Source organism: Rhinatrema bivittatum, chromosome 3 (genome assembly GCF_901001135.1).
Source record: "Rhinatrema bivittatum chromosome 3, aRhiBiv1.1, whole genome shotgun sequence".
NCBI classification, from domain to species: domain Eukaryota; kingdom Metazoa; phylum Chordata; class Amphibia; order Gymnophiona; family Rhinatrematidae; genus Rhinatrema; species Rhinatrema bivittatum.
In genome coordinates, this window is record NC_042617.1 from 282207667 (window position 1) to 282226395 (window position 18729).

The 18729-nt window shown below is 44.3% G+C and overlaps 1 protein-coding gene across 2 annotated transcripts in view; it reads left to right on the top strand.

Moving 5' to 3' along the window:
• The window catches only part of LOC115087527 (retinol dehydrogenase 16-like), a 51676-nt gene that overhangs the window by 24597 nt on the left and 8350 nt on the right, over nt 1-18729 (top strand). For both annotated transcript variants that reach the window (XM_029594858.1, XM_029594859.1), the window contains exons 2-3: nt 9152-9490; nt 17021-17279. In XM_029594858.1, coding sequence (XP_029450718.1) covers nt 9178-9490; nt 17021-17279 — 572 coding nt within the window. In that variant the 5' untranslated portion in view covers nt 9152-9177. The remainder of the gene's footprint in view (nt 1-9151; nt 9491-17020; nt 17280-18729) is intronic.

Below are 18729 nucleotides of genomic sequence, written 5' to 3' on the forward strand. Positions count from 1 at the left end.
ACATGTATGATTTTTTACCCACGGTGGGTAGTTGTACGTATGCATCCGATGCAAAGAGCTCCTGTCTCAGAGAACGAGTCCAATCTCTGGAGGCTAGAATGGCAGACCTGGAGGAGCTGAGGCAGACAGAGAGACATATATATGAGACCTTCAGGGACATAGTAGCAAGTCCCAACTTCTGACTGGCAGCCCTGGTACTTCCTTGGAGGAAGAAGGTCTCATGATCGGAGAACATCAACCTGGTGCAGCAGGAAAGGATCCTGTAGCAAGGACCTGCTCTCCAGATGGTGAATTGTCCTCTTGCACTGAGGATGTTTCTCCCAGGACTACTGCCCAGGAGGGAAGGGTTAGGTTGACCACCATAGTTGGTGATTTGATTATTAGGAATGTAGACAGCTGGATGGCTGGTGGGCGTGAGGATCACCTGGTAACATGCCTACCTGGTGTGAAGGTGGCGGACCTCACGCGTCACCTAGATAGGATTTTAGACAGTGCTGAGTTGGAGCCAACAGTCGTGGTACATGTGGGCACCAAAGTCATAGGAAAATGTGGGAGAGAGGTTCTGAAAGCCAAATGTAGGCTCTTAGGTAGAAAGCTGAAATCCAGACCCTTCAGAGAACTGTTCTCTGAAATGCTCCCTGTTCCACATTCAGGCAGAGCTCCGGAATCTCAATGTGTGGATGAGACGATAGTGCAAGGAAGAGGGATTCAGTTTTGTAAGGAATTGGGGAACCTTTTGGGGAAGGGGGAGTCTTTTCTGAAGTGATGGGCTCCACCTTAAACAGGGTGGAACCAGGCTGCCTGTGCTAACCTTTAAAAAGGAGATAGAGCAGCTTTTAAGCTAGAACAAAGGGGAAAGCCGACAGTCGCTTAGCAGCGCATGCTTCGGAGGGAGGTATCTTCAAAGGATAATAATGGCACATTAAAATTAGGGTATCCCAACAGTGAGGTTCCAATAATAAGACAATAGTCCAAGTGCCTGTAATTAAAAACTCACCTGAGCTAAAAGATTCCAATTTATCCCTATCAATTAAAAAGTTGATTGAAAATATAAACAAAAAGTCACTTTGAAATGTTTGTATGCTAATGCCAGAAGTCTAAGAAGTAAGATGGGAGAATTAGAATGTATAGCAGTGAATGATGACATAGACTTAATTGGCATCTCAGAGACATGTTGGAAGGAGGTTAACCAATGGGATAGTGCTATATCGGGGTACAAATTATATCCAATGACAGAAAGGAGCCTCTGGGAGGTGGGTGACACTTTATGTCCAGGATGGTATAGAGTCGACCAGGATAAAGATCATTCATGAGACTAATGCACAATCGAATCTTTATGGGTAGAAATCCCTTGTGTGTTGGGGAATAGTATAAGGATAGGAGTATTATACCATCCATCTGGCCAAGATGGTGAGTCGGACAGTGAAATGCTAAGAGAAAATAAGGAAGCTAACCAAATTGGCGGTACAGTAATAATGGGAGATTTCAATTGCCCCAATATTGACTGGGTAAATGTAACATCAGGACATGCTAGAGAGATAAAGTTCCTGAATGGAATAAATGACAGTTTTATGGAGCAATTGGTTCATGAACCAACGAGAGAGGGAGCAATTTTAGATCTAATTCTCAGTGGGGCACAGGATTTGTTGAGAGAGGTAACGGTGATAGGGCCGCTTGCAATAATGATCATAATATGATCACATTTGAATTGATGACTGGAAGGGGGACAGTAAGTAAATCCATGGCTCGAGTGCTAAAATTTCAAAAGGGAAACTTTGAGAAAATGAGAAAAATAGTTAGAAAAAATCTGAAAAGAGCAGCTACAAAGGTAAAAAGTGTGCAAGAAACATGGATATTCTTAAAAAATACCTTGGGGGACCAAGATGGCCGACGCATAGGACGTGTCGAGGGGTTGCTCCGCTCTCTGGTTCAGATATATACCTTTTACTTATTACCTAATCCTTAAAACCTTGTTTAGCATGCCTCATACGAAGCGTAAGGCTCGACTTAAAGAAAATATATCTGTCAAGGAAGAAGGAATGCTACAACCAAAGATCGACAGATTCCTCGATCTTACCCCGAAGACGCCTGAGGCGAGGGCCGCGGGGACGGTGGTGCAGGAGCTCGGCACTCTGTCCATGGCCGATGAGATCTCGCTGAGTCCAGGGGCTCCCGAGACGCCGACGCAACCGAAAGCCCGTCCGGAGGAGGAGCAGAGCGAAACATCGCGAGACTCAATGGAGAGGAGAGAGTCTCTGCATGCTGAAGCGGACGGACAGGACGAGGTGTTGTCGCCCGGAGAAGTTGGAGGAGCAGCAGCGGGAATCGCGGCTACCTCCACACCGAACCCCCAAAAGGCCAGTCTGGCAAAGAACATCGAAGGAACCACTGTACTTCAAGACCTGGTAAAGTTACAACCCAAAATGGCATTTTCCCTGCAGAAACCACCCTTAGTTACCCTGGACTCATTATGGAATGCTATGTCTTCTATTGAATCTGCAGTTACAACTTTAACTCAAGCATTCCTGGACTTAAATAAAAGAGGGTTGCAGGTAGAAAAAGTTGCAAATGAAAACCAGGAGAAAATAGGAAAACTGGAGGAAAAAATTATAACTATGGAAAAGGTCCAGAGTAATTTGGTAAAAATGGACAACATTTCAGAAAAGAGATTTGAAAATATTGAGAATTCTTTACGATTTTTAAATCTTCGGATAGTCAATTTTCCTATTCTGAAGAAAATGTTGCCCTTGGACATGTTTAAAGAATATATGGAGGCATGTTTAAAAATTCCTAAGGAAATTACCCCAGTAATTACCAAAGCGTTCTTTGTTTCAAGAAAAGTATTGCAACCTGAACCAACGGAAATACCTGAGCAACCTTCTATGGACTTGTCTGAAATGCTTGAATTATCTATAAACTCTGAAATCAAATCTAGAGGAACTTTGCTGGTATCCTTCGCTTTTGAACAGGATAGAAATATGGTTTTAAAATTTTTCTTTCGAAATAGATCTGTTCAATACTATGGACAAAATGTCTGGATATATCCGGACATGGTTCGTAGTACTCAAGAGAGAAGGAAAAAATTTATTCTAATGAGAGACGAAGTGATTATAGAGGAGCTAGTATGACATTAAGGTACCCCTGTAAATGTCTCCTGAAATATCAGGAGGCTAAATATATATTTCTTGAACCAGAGCAACTAAGGGACTTCTTAGATGGAAAGGCTTGAGTACAGTAATAATTAGGGATCGTCCTATGCTGATTGGTTTAATTCTTCCTTAGTATAATATGATTAACAAGAGCTCTATAAAATTCCTATCCTGGTCCCATATTGCCTGAGTAATTTGAGATCCACTGGAAATTTTACGAAAAATGATTTGTTTTGTTGTTAATGCCTTGGATCCTTATTGCCTTGTTGATATATGATGTAATATATCTAAAATTGCATAAATAAAAAAAATTTAAAAAATACCATCCTAGAAACACAGTCTAGATGTCTTGCACACATTAAGAAAGGTGGAAGGAAGGCAAAATGATTACCAGCAGGGTTAAAAGGTGAGATGCAAGAGGCTATTTTAGCCAAAAGATCTTCTTTCAAAAATTGGAAGAAGGATCCAACAGAATAGAATAAAGCATAAGCGTGGGCAAGTTTAAGACATTTATAAGACAGGCTAAGAGAGAATTTGAAAAGAAGTTGGCCATAGAGGCAAAAACTCTCAGTAAAAACTTTTTAAAATATATCCGAAGCAGAAAGCCTGCATGGGAGTCAGTTGGACCGTTAAATGATCAAGGGCTTAAAGGGACACTTAGATTGTGATACATTACAGGAGGACCTTGCAAGACTGGAAGATTGGGCATCTAAATGGCAGATGAAAGTTAATGTGGACAAGTGCAAGGTGTTGCACATAGGGAAAAATAACCCTTGCTGTAGTTACACGATGTTAGATTCCACATTAGGAACTACCACCCAGGAGAAAGATCTAGGCATCAAAGTGGATAATACTTTAAAATCGTCGGCTGAGTGTGATGAAGCAGTCGAAAAGCAAACAGAATGTTAGGAATTATTAGGAAGGGAATGATTAATAAAACGGAAAATGTCATAATGCCTCTGTATTGCTCCATGGTGAGACCGCACCTTGAATACTGTTTACAATTCTGTTCGCCGCATCTCAAAAAAGATATAGTTGCAATAGAGAAGGTACAGAGAAGGGCAACCAAAATGATAAAGGGGATGAAACAGCTCCCCTATGCGGAAAGGCTGAAGAGGTTAGGGCTGTTCAGCTTGGAGAAGAGACGGCTGAGAGGGCATATGATAGAGGTCTTTAAGATCATGAGAGGTCTTGAACAAGTAGATGTGAATCGGTTATTTACACTTTCAGATAATAGAAGGACTAGGGGGCATTCCATGAAGTTAGCAAGTAGCACATTTAAGACTAATCGGAGAAAATTCTTTTTCACTCAACGCACAATTAAGCTCTGAAATTTGTTGCCAGAGAATGTGGTTAGTTCAGTTAGTGTAGCTAGGTTCAAAAAAGGTTTGGATAATTTCTTGGAGAAGTCCATTAACTGCTATTAATCAAGTTTACTAAGGGAATAGCCACTGCTATTAATTGCAACAGTAGCATGGGCTCTTTTTGGTGTTTGGGTAATTGTCAGGTTCTTGTGGCCTAGTTTGGCCTCTGTTGGAAACAGGATGCTGGGCTTGATGAACCCTTGGTCTGACCCAGCATGGCAATTTCTTATGTTTTTATAAGATAAGGCCATCATGGAAAGATTAAATGATGTTTTTGCTTCAGTGTTTACTGAAGAGGATGTTGGGGAGATACTCCTTCCAGAGAAGGTTTTCATGGGTAATGATTCAGATGAACTGAACCAAATCACGGTGAACCTAGAATATATGATAGGCCTGATTGACAACGTGAAGAGTAGTAAATCACCTGGACTGGATGGTATACACCACAGGGTTCTGAAGTATCTAAAAAATGAAATTTCAGATCTATTAATTAAAATGTTTAACTTATCATTAAAATCATCCATTGTACCTGAAGACTGGAGGGTGGCTAATGTAACCCCCAATATTTAAAAAGAGCTCCAGGGGCGATCCAGGATACTACAGACCCGTTAGCTTGACTTCAGTGGTAGGAAAAATAGTGGAAAGTGCTCTAAAGATCAAAATCACAGAATATATATAAAGATATGGTTTAATGGCAGAAAGTCAGCATGGCTTTACCCAAGGCAAGTCTTGCCTCACAAATCTGCTTCACTTTTTTAAGGGGTTAATAAACATGTAGATAAAGGAGAACCGGTAGATGTAGTGTATTTGGATTTTTAGAGGGCATTTGACAAAGTCCCTCAAGAGAGGCTTCTAAGAAAAATAAAAAGTCATGGAATAGATGACAATGTCTTTTCATGGATTACAAACTGGTTAAATACAGGAAACAGAGAGTAGGATTAAATGGACAATTTTCTCAATGGAAAAGGGTAAACAGTGGAGTGCCTCAAGGATCTGTACCAGGACCCATGCTTTTCAATATATATTTATAAATTATCTGGAAAGGAATACGATGAGTGAGGTAATCATATTTGCAGATCATACAAAATTATTCAGAGTACTTAAATCACAAGCAAATTGTAATAAATTGCAATTTGCAGGAAGACCTTGTGAGACTGGAAAATTGGGCATCCAAATGGCAGATGACATTTAATGTGGACAAGTGCAAGGTGATGCATATAGGGAAAAATAACCCTTGCTGTAGTTTCACAATGTTAGGTTCCATATTAGGAGCTACCACCCAGGAAAAAAATCTAGGCATCATAGTGGATAATACTTTAAAATCATCGGCTCAGTGTGCTGCGGCAGTCAAAAAAGTATGGGAAGTTTACTAAATTGTTGTCATTCAGTTTACTCAACGCTGACGAAGGGCCAAACCCACATCTAACGTGCATTACAATAGACCTAAAACAATAAAGGTTCCAAGTGTCTTTTTTTGCGCGGTTTCTGGGTGGCACCACAGCAGTGCATGCTTTTCTGTATAACAAAATGGTACCAGCTACAGTGCCCTGCTGGTACCAATTTTACGTGCCAGCAGGTAGGGCAAAAGCATCTGGGGATCACACCTGCAAAATGTAGGGATTTTGGACTTGCATATGAGGTAAGAAATGTTCTGGGTCTGTGTCAGTTTTGAACATTTGGATCACAGGACTTTTTTGGGTGGGGAAAGAGGGTCCAGGACAGAGCACGAGACCAGTAGTTTCTGTTGTATGTTGATTATTTGTAAAACAACAAAAATTCTGTCTTTAAAAAAAAACGAATGGGGGGTGGGTGGAGCACAGTGACTGTTTGCACAGGGCAACAAAAGTAAGGGGACTGTTTGCAGAGAGCAGCAGGGGGCGTTGAGGCAGTGGCAGGAGGTCTGCTGTTTGCCTCCTGCCAGGAGAGGCAGGGCAGGTGTGAGCAGAGGTGGCAGGAGTTTTTCCTGCTGCTGCAGTGATGTTGATGGTGAGGTTTTGAGGGGCAAAGGCCCAGGGAGCCCCTGCCACAGTGAAAATAAGCAGGCAAGAGTGAGCAGAGAGCTTCAGGTGAGGCTCCTGCTGTAGAATAAGAGCTGCTGTGGGGTCCGGTGTTGGTCGCAGAGGCTCCTCAGGCCTGGGGCCGCTGTGTCTAACACCAACCATGAGACTGGCCTGTCCGGCTCACTGGGAAATGCCAAAGGCCCAATAGAGCAATCCTCTATGGCCACACCATCCGAAGATGGTGTGGCCATCGCCCACACCATCTTCGGCAGGCCTGGGGGCCTACTCCTCAGCAGCATGGACGCCGCCGACGTCGTCTGCCTCTGGGCCCAAGATGCTCCTAGTTCCAAGACATTCCTAGTTCCAAGATGTCTGTGAGTTCAAGTCCAGTGATGTTCCTTCCTGATGTTGACCCGGTCCTAATGCTCCAGGTCCTGAAGTACCCATTTTTCCGGAGAGTCCTTCTTTCTAAGTCCGAGGTTCTGGTCCTCAAGTTCCGACTCCAGAGGCCCCGAGGGGTGGCTTCGCTCCTGTGCTAAGAGACTTCCCAAACTCGCCCCATTCCCCTCGTGGTCCACGACCAGCCTCTGGGCTGTGTAGGGCACGTAGGGGACAGTGTAGTCCGCGACCAGCCCCACGTGCTGTGTAGGGTGCCTGAGGGTGTTGCTCATTCCCGCCTGTGTCCTTGTTTTATGTTGTTCATCTGAGTCTACAGTGTGGTCTGCGACCAGCCCCACGTGCTGTGTAAGGCACCTGAGGGACTTGCCTTCCTCATCCAAGTCTCCACGTCTCCAAGTCTACGTACAAGTCTCCATGTCTCCAAGTCTACGTCCAAGTCTCCAAGTCTACATCCAAGTCTTTACGTCTCCAAGTCTACGTCACGAGTCCTAAGCTCCACATCAGCCTCCTCAAGAGTCCCGAGTTCCACGATGACTCCTGAGTCCCAAGCTCCAAGCTCTTCTCTGACTCTTTGTGCTCTAAGATTTCCTTGAACTCTCCTATATTCCAAGCTCCTAGTCTTAACCAGCGACTTACGTTGTAGCCCCATGTTCCAAGCTCTGTCCAGCTCTGCTCCAGTGTTGCCCATCCTGCACACACACCTCACCATGGGTGCAATTCATGTCCCTACCTGAGCCGCCCTATGGCTCAAGGGCTCCGCTCTCCTATGAGCTAAGTGACAAGTGCCAAGCCCGCTCCATCGGCCTTTGAAGGCTGCGCTCACAACATACAGGTCCTACTGCAGCTGGATTAGGAGTCTTCTTTAAATGAGCCTGCTTAACTGAAGGAACAGAGCAACTACCTTGCAAAAGAGCGCAGTCCACGAGAGGGAACATAAGGTAAAATCAAGTTTGAGAAACAATGGGATAGTCCCCATAATAACTTTAAAAGCAAGGCACAATATCTCAAACATTTTCCATTGAGGAACTGATAATGATTGTGGAAAATGGTGTCGACCAACCCAAAGCTAGGGGGATCTCTGGGCCACCACTAGACTACCAAGGAGTCTTCTTTTAGGGAAGGGGGAGGTCCAGGGGATGAGAAGGGGCCATTAGACTACAATAGAATGCCTTTTTTGTGTGTGAGGCCTGGCGGCAGAGGCTGATACTGACAGTGTGCCATCAAGTGATGTGTGGCAAAGCACTTTCACCCAGGGTGCCATTTGCCCAGAGCCAGCGGAAGCAGTACACAAGCTAGGCCTGGGCTTAGGGCGCCGACCATTAGGGGGTGTGAGTGGTGGCAGCAAAGAGGTGTGGAGATTTGAATCGTCACTCCTCTGCCTCTGCCACCGCTCACGAGCAATGTGGAGCAGAAGGTGCTGAGGGCACCTAATCCCCTTACACTGGCCCTGCATTTACCCTAGATCCAGCCCTGTATTTATTTGGCTAATATAGCTGGATAAGTAGCAATATTCAAACTTACCTGGTCATGTTAGCCAGATAAGTTAGACCAGCCCAATAGCAAAGACTTATCCAGCTAACTAGCGATTTCACTGGGGATATTCAATAGCATAGCTATGCCACTGAATATCCCTTGTAAATTAACCAGATAATTCTTATCTGGCTAACTTACTTAAATGTTCATCTTTGAGTATCTACCCCTATAAGTCTCTTCGAGGATTAGTACTTTGCTCCTTCTCCCACTGTTTTTTTTGCTGTTCCCCCAGAAAATGTTACAAAGTCTCTTTTGATCTTACCCAATCATCCATTTGGTTCAGGAAAAAGCAGGGATTTTGATCCGAAAGGATCCTAAATATTGTTTTCTCTGTATTCAAGTACCTAACATGCCCATCACCCACCAAATCTTAATTAAACAAACTATCACTGCAGCTAGGATGTGACTGACTGCTCACTGGAAACAGTTTAGACCTCCTTCTATTACATTAGTTTGTCAGTGTTTATTGCTGGGGCCATAAACAGATTCATCCTGGCCTAAAGCTGCACCAGGGTTCTTATCTTCACCTGAATATACAGGGAGACATGTGGCCAGTATGCATTTTCCTTTTAACTTTCTTTCATACTTCAGTAGTAGTAGTCACCTGGCTGAGTCCAGATGTTATGCAGGGGGATCACCATGTGAAAGTACTCAGCAAGACCTGGTGAGAGAAATTTACTCCATCCAATTATCCTTTGTCCCTTAGATCCCGGCAGTGAGAAGAACGTTCCAATGTGGCTCTGGCTGCTGGCCCTCCTGGGGCTCTACCTTCTGTACCGCTGGTATCGGGACAGACAGATACTCATGAATCTCCCAGATAAATATGTGCTCATCACTGGCTGTGACTCAGGCTTTGGAAACCTGCTGGCCCGGCAGCTGGACCGGAAGGGCATGCGGGTGCTGGCGGCTTGTCTGACACAGCGAGGGGCGGAGCAGCTGAAGGAAGCCACCTCCCAGAGACTGCAAACGCTAATCCTGGATGTCGCCAATAGCCAAAGTGTCGCTGCTGCTGCCGATTGGGTAAAACAGCAAGTGGGAGAAAGAGGTACTGTCTTCACTAAATTTATATTTTTAGTTTAATATGTTCAGTAAATATCAAAGTTTGTGATATAACATCAATTGTAATAGACCACTCAGTCCTTCTACAAAATCCTTATTATTTCAAAGTAAGATCACTCACTCCTTCTACACAGTCACTCCAGTGCTATATTTTAACTACACATTCCTTCTTGAATAACATTTTAAATAAAAAGCTGAATATTCCAAATAAAACACTTGAGACAGTATAAGAAGGAAATAAATGTATCAAATACAAAGTATAAACCTCTAATAGGTACTGTAGTGACCCGTCATACTAGGCACTACCTGCATGACTTCCTTCCTTCCATGCGTTATGAATAATCATCCGTCACTTGCTTTTCCACTGTCTGGTTTTCTCTTAATTTTTATAATGCACATAAAACAACTTATCTGTGCTAATAAAGACTTCTTGGATGACATTATTGAGCATTTATTAGCACAGATAAGTAGTGTTTTATGTGCATTATAAAAATGTAAAAGGGTTTTATTTGAATGCATTGATATCTTTGCAGAAAGTGGTAAAGTTGGTTCATTCTGCTTTCTGCTTGGTAGAAAGGTGAAAGCATTGCTTGAATTCTTAGCCACCTTATCTCTTGCTGAGTTCTTAGAGCACAGTGCATATCCCCTGGGAAGCCTTCACCTTTGAACAAATCCAGTGACAGATTCTGGCTGACATCACCCAAGGTACTGTCCATGCCATTGCTATCACCACCTCCACTGCCCTCCCACCCTGGGACCTCCACTCCAGCAGGTGATTCACAGAATGCGGTGAGCACTGCACTCATAGACTCCACCCCCTCTATATTCTGTAAGTACAAAATGTGCACTGAACTTCAGTGCATATTTTCTTTACTCACAACCTAAAAAAAAAAAAGATTTAATATCTTACACAAAAAGCTAATGTCATGAAGTGTGAGCCCTTGGCTGTGGTGTAGTTGTTACAACCTGGAAGGCGAACCTGCTAGGCCCAAGCAAACAGTAGGTGGACACATTCAAACTGGGAAGAGGTCTGGACTTCACCTATACCAGCCCTTTCCCTGTAAGTTGATGTCTTGGGTTCGGGGGCAGGCAGGACTTAGGCCAAAGTCCCAAAGAGAACAAATTGAAGCCAAGGAGAAGGCCCGCCATCAAGGCAGGTGGCAAACAGCAGTGTGGATCTGGGCAGGCGGTAGACAGGCATGGTCAAGGTGCAGGATAGGGTCAAAGAATGAGAGATCAGTCCAAGGAGGGTCAAGGGTCAAAGCAAGGAGAAGAGGCAGGCAAGATCAAGGCAAGGGCAGGAGCAGGAGATACAAAAAGAAGCAGGAACACAGGAATCACACAGAAGATCAGAAACAATGGTGTAGCATGCACTGCAGAGCAGGAGGACCTGTTGCAGAGGCATTAGTTAGTTGCAAGGAACTTCCTTATATATTCATGCTGGATGTGATGTCATCAGCCAGCACTACAGAAAGTCCCAGCTGGAGGACCTGTAAAGAAATTCCAGGGCTAAGGAAATCAGCCATGTTCTTTGGATGCAGTGTGATGCACTTCAGATGCGAGATGAGGGGTGTTACAGCTAATAGTATGCTAATGTAATCTGCACCATCCTAATGTCCTTAGAGTTTGCAGTATCTGTGAGAGGGTAGATCCTGGGAGTTCTCTCAGCAGCTTCATTGCACCAGTTTCTGTCTCTCACATACCATGCATTTCCCCAACCAGTCTCTCACTCTTGCACACACACACACACACGTCTCCCTAACCAGTCTCTGTCTCACACACACATACCAGTCACCTCCCTAACCAGTCTCTCACTCTCAAACACAGTCACCTCCCTGACCAGTCTCTCTCAAACACAGTCACCTCCATGACCAGTCTCTCACTCTCACACACCCAACATTCACCTCCCTGACTAGCCTCTCTGTCTCTTACACATCCGTCTCCTCCCTAACCACTCTCACACTCACACACACATACCTCCCTGGCCAGACTCTCTCTCATTTGCACACCAGTCACCTCTCTGACCAGTCTCTCTCTCAATCACATACATGTGTTTTCTCTCTCTCACTTACACACAAGCTCTCAGCCACACACACATTCTGAGTTAGGCCTGGTGACGGCTGAGGACAGGCCTGTCTGCGAATGTGTTCAGCATGTGGAGGTGGCATCCAGACGCGAAGAAGCAGACCAGCAGATGATCCAGTGATATTGAAACGGCCTGTCAAAGTTTAATTTGACGAAGTTTCAGAGTCCCCGTGACTCCATTGCAAGATCCGCTGGCCTTAATCATGCATAGCTTCAGATTCATTCCTCTCTTCCCCTGACAGAATGTTAGTCTTCACTTATTTTAGTTTTAAGAGGTGGCTCTTGTGGGGAGATGAGTTAAAAGATGGCCAAGTGGTACTTTTCTTCAAAGGGCTGCCTCTGGGAACTAGAAGATTTTTATCAGGGCAGGATCTACAAACCAGAGACCTTGATCCTTTCTCTGCTATCAATCCTTTCAGTCCAAGAAGTTTGGGAAGAGTGGTCCTTCGGGAGCCAATTCCTCTAGGTCCATGCAATTGAGAAATAGCTATGGGAGATAATGCATTATAGCTATGCCCTAGAATTTCAACATCTGGTTTCAGATGCTTATATGGTTTCTCCTTATCATTCCACAAACAGCAAGTGGCAGTACAGTCCACTCTGATCGGCTTCTCATGTTAAATGCAGCTTGCCAAGGTCATTCCTTCATTTATTTTTATATTTTTTATTATTTTAAAAAATGTATAACCCCCACTCTACAATTTTGCTCGAGGCGGCATACAATAAAAAACATTCATAATAGTAAAAACTAACAAATAAGCTACAAAACTATATCTCACATCATTGCTTTGGAAATAATACAAGTTTGTTGTGCCAAAGAAGAAGAGTTGCTTTCACCCTATCCTGGCTTTGCAGTGGGTAAACAACTTTTTGAAGGTTACTTACTTAAGGATGGAGACCATGCGGTCAGTAATCACGGAGTTGTATATTTACACTCAGATTTGAAGGGAGCACCAGACGTTCCTTCATTTCATGGTGCTGGGGGTGCCATTTTCAGTTTCAGGCACTGCCATTAGGGCTGGCCATAACTCCAAGAGCTGTTTTGCAAGGTGATTTTTGTAATGGCGTTGACTGTGCGAAGAGAGGTTATCCTGGTACACCCATATCTGAATGATTGGCTGATTCGCACAAAGTCCTTCTAAGAGAGCCAGGTAATCATCTGGAGAGTGGTTCAGGTATTGCAGGAGTTAGGAAGGTGGTCAACCTTGCCAAGAACAATCTGCAACTCTCACGGAACCTGGTGTATCACGTCATTCGATTCAATACAACCTTTGGCCAATTGAATTTTCTGGAACAGGACATCCTGAGGTTGGAGAACCAGGTCCAGGAACTTTGAGCAGAAATCATGTATGTTTTCTACTTGACCTCCTTGGGAAATTGCTTTGCCAGGGTCTGGTGGCCCCAGCTCCCCAGACCCTTAAAACCCCTCAGGTATGGCTATTTTTTTATTTTTTTAAACATACACCTCATCCCTAGCAAAGTAAACTTACGTGGCAGTGGATCTGGGTGTGTGCCCCGGCCCGAGAGTATTTACATGCACATCTCTTGGCCTTGCCCCAAAATGCCCATTCCCCATCCACTCTCGTCTCCACCCCTTTTAAAAAAAATTTTGAGATATGCGCACAGCGGGAGATATGCATGTATCTGGGCGGCTTTCAAATTTGGTTGGAACACATAAGCCTGACTTGTGTGTGCACCCCCAATTGATGTGTGCTCTGAGCTTTTAAAATCTATCCTTAAATGTAGCATAACAGTTTCTTGCCCTAATTTCATCGGGAAAGTTGTTTAATAAACTCTCTCCTGCCACATAAAAAGTTTCATCTATCTGTACTTGCAGAAGTGATGTTACATCCTGCAGCTCTTAAAGCCCTCTGCGGTCTATATATTTTCAATAATGCGCTTACACATGTGCTTAGACACTTACAGAAACATCAGATCCAATCACGTAATTAAACAAATATCAATATATTCTTTTATGAATCCTCTTTCCAAAACACAGATTATATCATAACTACTATAAAACAGCAATAATCATAGTAATCATATGAACTTAAGATTTGCAACTAGGACAGTTCATACTACAATCCAACATGCAAAAAAAAAAAAAATCTTGTGTCACTTCAGTAATAACAAAACAAACTCCCTCCACTACCAAATACTTTGTGAAGTAACATAAACCTCTACAAAAATAAAATAAAAAAACATCTATAAGCATTGCCATACCATACAAGCAGTAACTCTCAGGACTCAAACAGCAGCAACATAATCTATGAAAAGGCAGCAAGGCAAACATTACACCAGGCCCCATTCAAGAATCACTATCCAAATCCCTTCAGACCTGGGAAAATTGCCTCACCAAAATAAACCTCCTCCTCACAAACCTACACCTTGCCCTAAACACATCAAAAACCGAACTCCTCACCATTTCTGCCCCCCACAACATAGTACCCTCCCCCGACAATAACCACCTCCCTTCCTCTATCTCCTTCCCCCCAAATGTACGAGTTCTTGGCGTCACCATTGACAACCAACTGAACCTAAAAATATTCAACTCAACCATAAAAGAATGTTACTTCAAACTCCATGTCCTCAAAAAACTGAAACCTCTCCTCCATTTCAACGACTTCCACACAGTCCTTCAGTCTTCTCTAAAATTGACTATTGTATTTCTCTTCTCCTAGGCCTTCCCACCTCAACCATCAAACTCTCCAAATGCTGCAAAATGCCTCTGCCAGAATTCTAACACCCACAAAACAGACCATATTACCCCCGTACTTAAAGAACTCCACTGGTTTCCAATATCTTTCTGAATTCTCTACAAAAATCTCTCAATCATACACAAAACCCTACACAACTGTAACATACACTGGCTTGACAATTCCTTCTGCCTCCAACCGACCCACCAGATCAGCTTACAAAGGAACCCTACCCACACCCTTCCCTAAAACCACCCATCTCAACTCCATGAAAGATCGAGCCCTATCGATCGCAGGACCCGCCCTCTGGAACTCCATGCCTCCTGACCTCCGTCTAGAGCTATGCACCCAGAAATTCATGAAAAAACTAAAGACCTGGCTCTTTAAACAGGCATTCCCTGAATAGTGCTCTATTCCTTCTTTACACCCCTTTCCAACTCCTCCTAACCTTTCTTATAACTTTCCCCTTCTTCCCCCTACCTAGAACCAACCCCGGCTCCCCGCTATTTAAAATCTACCCCGGTATCAAAACCTCCCTAGACCCCACCTCAACTTTCTTTTCAATACCTGCATTAACATTTTTGATCCTTGTTTTGTATAATACATATTTTTCTGCCTCATGTTAATTACCCTAGTCTTTCTATATTATATCTTCCTTCATATCTTATTTAACAATTATTCTACATCATATCTTCCCCATTATCACTCTTGTCTAATTGTATTATAATGTATATTACCTGTTATCATGTTTTGTTGACTTCCTCCAAGTTCCCACACCCAATGTTCCATGTATTGCGTTAATGTTCCTTGTAAACTGATATAATGTTCCCACAAATACCGGTATATAAAAGCTCTTAAATAAAATAAATAAATAAATGTAAGCAAAAAATGAGGATTTCATGATCAACTGTGTCGAACTACGAGGAAATATCAAGAGAAATAAGAATATACCGATGACCATTATCAATCCCTCTTCTTAACATATCAGTTAATGAGAGTAAAGATAGTTCTGTGTTCATGGCACGCCTAAAATCAAAGGCCCAAATTTTAAAACGCGAGTGTGCGCGCAAATACCAGAAGTTACGCGCATGGCTGGGCCTTGCACACGCTGCGCGCATTTTAGAACAGGCCCAGCCATGCAAGTAACCCCCAATAGGCGCAGAAGTGCTGGGCCCGCAAAAAGGGGCGGGCCAGGGAGCGTGGTCTTGGAGGGGCGGGGACCAGCTGGGAGCGCGGCCATTAGGTCCTGTCCCCAGGAAACGCGCACCGGCAGCCAGGTGGCACGCAGAAGTTACTTTTGCTCTGGAGGAGCAGTAAGTATCAAAACACAAAAATAGCGGATAGTTAGGGTTAGTTTAGGGGTCAGGAAGGAGAGAGGAAAAGGGAGGCAGGGTAGGGAGGGGTATAGGAAAGTTCCCTCCCAGTTTGCACCATGATTGGAGTGGCCTGGGAGGGAACTGGGCAAAGGCCCAATCGTGTCACCATGTGGGCTTTATAAACCCCCCCCCTCGCGCGTGCAAGTCATGGCCCGCCCGCACAGGCAGTGCATGAATGTTAAAATACGGCGCACATGTGTGCGTGGATATCATATTTTATAACATGTGCTCGCTAGCACACACTTGTTATAAATCAGCACGTCCATGTGCGCGTGCCAGGAATCGCGTGCACGTGGACACGCTTGCGCAAGTTTGAAAATCTATCTTAAAACTGATGTGGCTCAAGAAATTCATGTTTTTCTAGGTATTCCAATAATTGTGATAACACGGCAGATTCAAGAACTTTGGAGAGAAATGGTAAAAATAAAATGGGCCTATAATTGCTTGGGTCAGAACTTATAGGGGGCTGGGAGTAGCGTGCTGGAGACAGGGAGGGAAGGAGGAGAAAAATGCTGGGATCATTCCTAGAGAGGGGAAATATGGTAGTGGTGGCAGAGAGCAAGAATGGGTTAGCAGGGAGGGGTAGAACAGAGAAAGATACATATTTATTCCTTCCCCTCCCTGGTAATTAACAGCAATCTCAGGTGATGACAGCTCAAAAATTCCTAGATACACGCTAACCCAAAATGTGAGCAGAAAGGCATGTTTGGTATGCATAAAACATGTTTTATGCTCATAAATCCTCAAGAACAGAACCCCCGCACCACAAACAGCAGCTTCAGCCCCATCGACTACACTAGCACCAGAAAGATTACTCCACCTCTGACCAGGAGTTACATTTGCAGCATTAGGAAAATACTGGGTAAGATTGTGCATCTTCTGCATTAATACCTTGTCTAAGCTGGGATTTGCATGGAAGTCCTTTGTGACTGAAGTCCTTGTTAAATTGAAGTAAAGTATACACAAAAATGTGTGCACAACTGTGCATGAACATGTATGCAAAGCTGAATGCACCTTATTACATTAACCTATGGGGATTGTGCCATTTGAGTGGAGTTGGGTGGGGGTAGGGGGTAGGGGGTAGGGGGTGTTTGGCAGGACAGAGGGTAGGTTTTGGAGGTCTGGGGCAGGATTGATAGGTGGTGAGGAAGATAATTGGCTATTTCTCCCTCCCTTCCCCTTCTGCCGCCGACAGGCATAGGCCTAATAGGTCTGTGTGTAAATCCAGGCCTGGACAGATCTGGAGCATCAGGCAAAGGTTCCGGTTGGCTGGCTGCTAGCAGCTGTAGAGAGCTGCTTTGTTCATGAGGCCTGGCTTCTGTGGGTGTATATGTAACATTCGCTGGCTTCTCTTTTCAGGGCTCTGGGGTCTCGTGAACAATGCTGGGATATCTGTCCCTTCAGCCCCCAACGAGTGGCTGACGAAAGACGACTTCCTGAAGATACTGAATGTGAACCTGGTGGGGGTGATCGATGTGACGCTCAGCCTGCTCCCCTTGATCAGAAAAGCCAAGGGGAGGATCGTCAACGTTGCCAGTGTTGCAGGCAGGATAAGTTTTATAGGAGGTGGCTACTGCATCTCCAAATTCGGAGTGGAGGCTTTCTCGGACAGTCTCAGGTGAACAAAACAGGAAGTGGCTTTATTTTTACATGGATATTGAGAGGAGCAGGTCGAAGTGATACTTTCTTGTTCCTTTAGTACCACTACTGGTTCTGTTTAATAAACTTGTATCAATAAAACGAAGCTAAAGAAAAGAGACCTCACTAAATCAACCAAACACATGGAGTGGAGCCATCACTTACACACCACGAAACATTTATATAGTGCTACACAGTGTACCGAGTGCTGTGCAGACACATAGAGCAGCGCTTCTCAACCTTTTTTATATCAGGACACACTTTCAAGTTTGCTGCATCCTCGTGGTGCCTCAAACCAAATTTTACAATGTCACATATATTTATACCCGCTGGCCACTGGTCATGTGACTCTGAAAGTGCCAGGAAATGTACTTTTAACTAAAATGAACAGTCTAAGAAACCTAAAATATAATTAGACAAGTTTCAAAATATAGGATGGGGTTCACAGCAGAATCAGTGGCGATGTATGACCCTTACAATATTTCTGTGATTTTAACTTTTTTCCCAAAGCCAGCTTCGCATTTTTTAAATTTAGTAAAATGTGCTTCCACATTCCCCTGCAGGCTTCCATTCTCCATTGATGTTTGAATTTCTTAATAGCAGTCTTTAGAAATTCCAAGCCAGTACACCCAGTATTTTTGATCCAAACATAGGGGCAGATTTTAAAAGCCCTGTGCACATAAATCCAGCTGGATTTACGCGCACAGGGGGGTTACGCATGCCGAGCCTATTTTGCACAGGCCAGGCAACGTGCGCAAGTCTCGGGACGCGCATATGTCCCGGGGCTTGGAAAAAGGGGCGGGGTGGGGGCGGTGCGGGCACGGAGCGGGGGCATGGCCAGAGGCCTTCGAAGGCCCGCTAGGCCGGGGGATCACGTGCCGGCACTCGGCTGGCGTGCGCAACCTACACCTGCCCGGAGGCAGGCGCAACTTAAAGGTTAGGGGGGGTTTAGGTAGGGCTGGGGGGCGGGTTAGGTAGGGAACAGGGAAAGCCATCGGGGCTCCCCTAGGGCTCGGCGCGCGCAAGGTGCACAAGTGTGCACCCCTTGCGCGCGCCGACCCCAGATTTTATAACATGCACGCGGCTGCACGCGCATGTTAAAAAATCGGGTGTAGATTTCTGCACACCGGATTGCACGCACAAATCTACGCCCACGCATAGGTCTTAAAATCCGGCCCATAATGAGTGAGGAGAATGAATGTAAGATTTAGTTCCAGTTAAGTATGAAAGGTAACTGAATTATGAGTATTTATGAAACATGTGTGAATGGACGGTAGCCAGAGTTGTAGCCCTGATGACTGGAGCTACTGCACACAAGCTTCAAATTTGTGCTAATTCAACCCCTTTGGTTGTCCATTCGCTGACTTTCTAATGAATGAAAAACTAAAATCCACATTTTCTCATATGCATAAAAAAAGTATAATTAATTT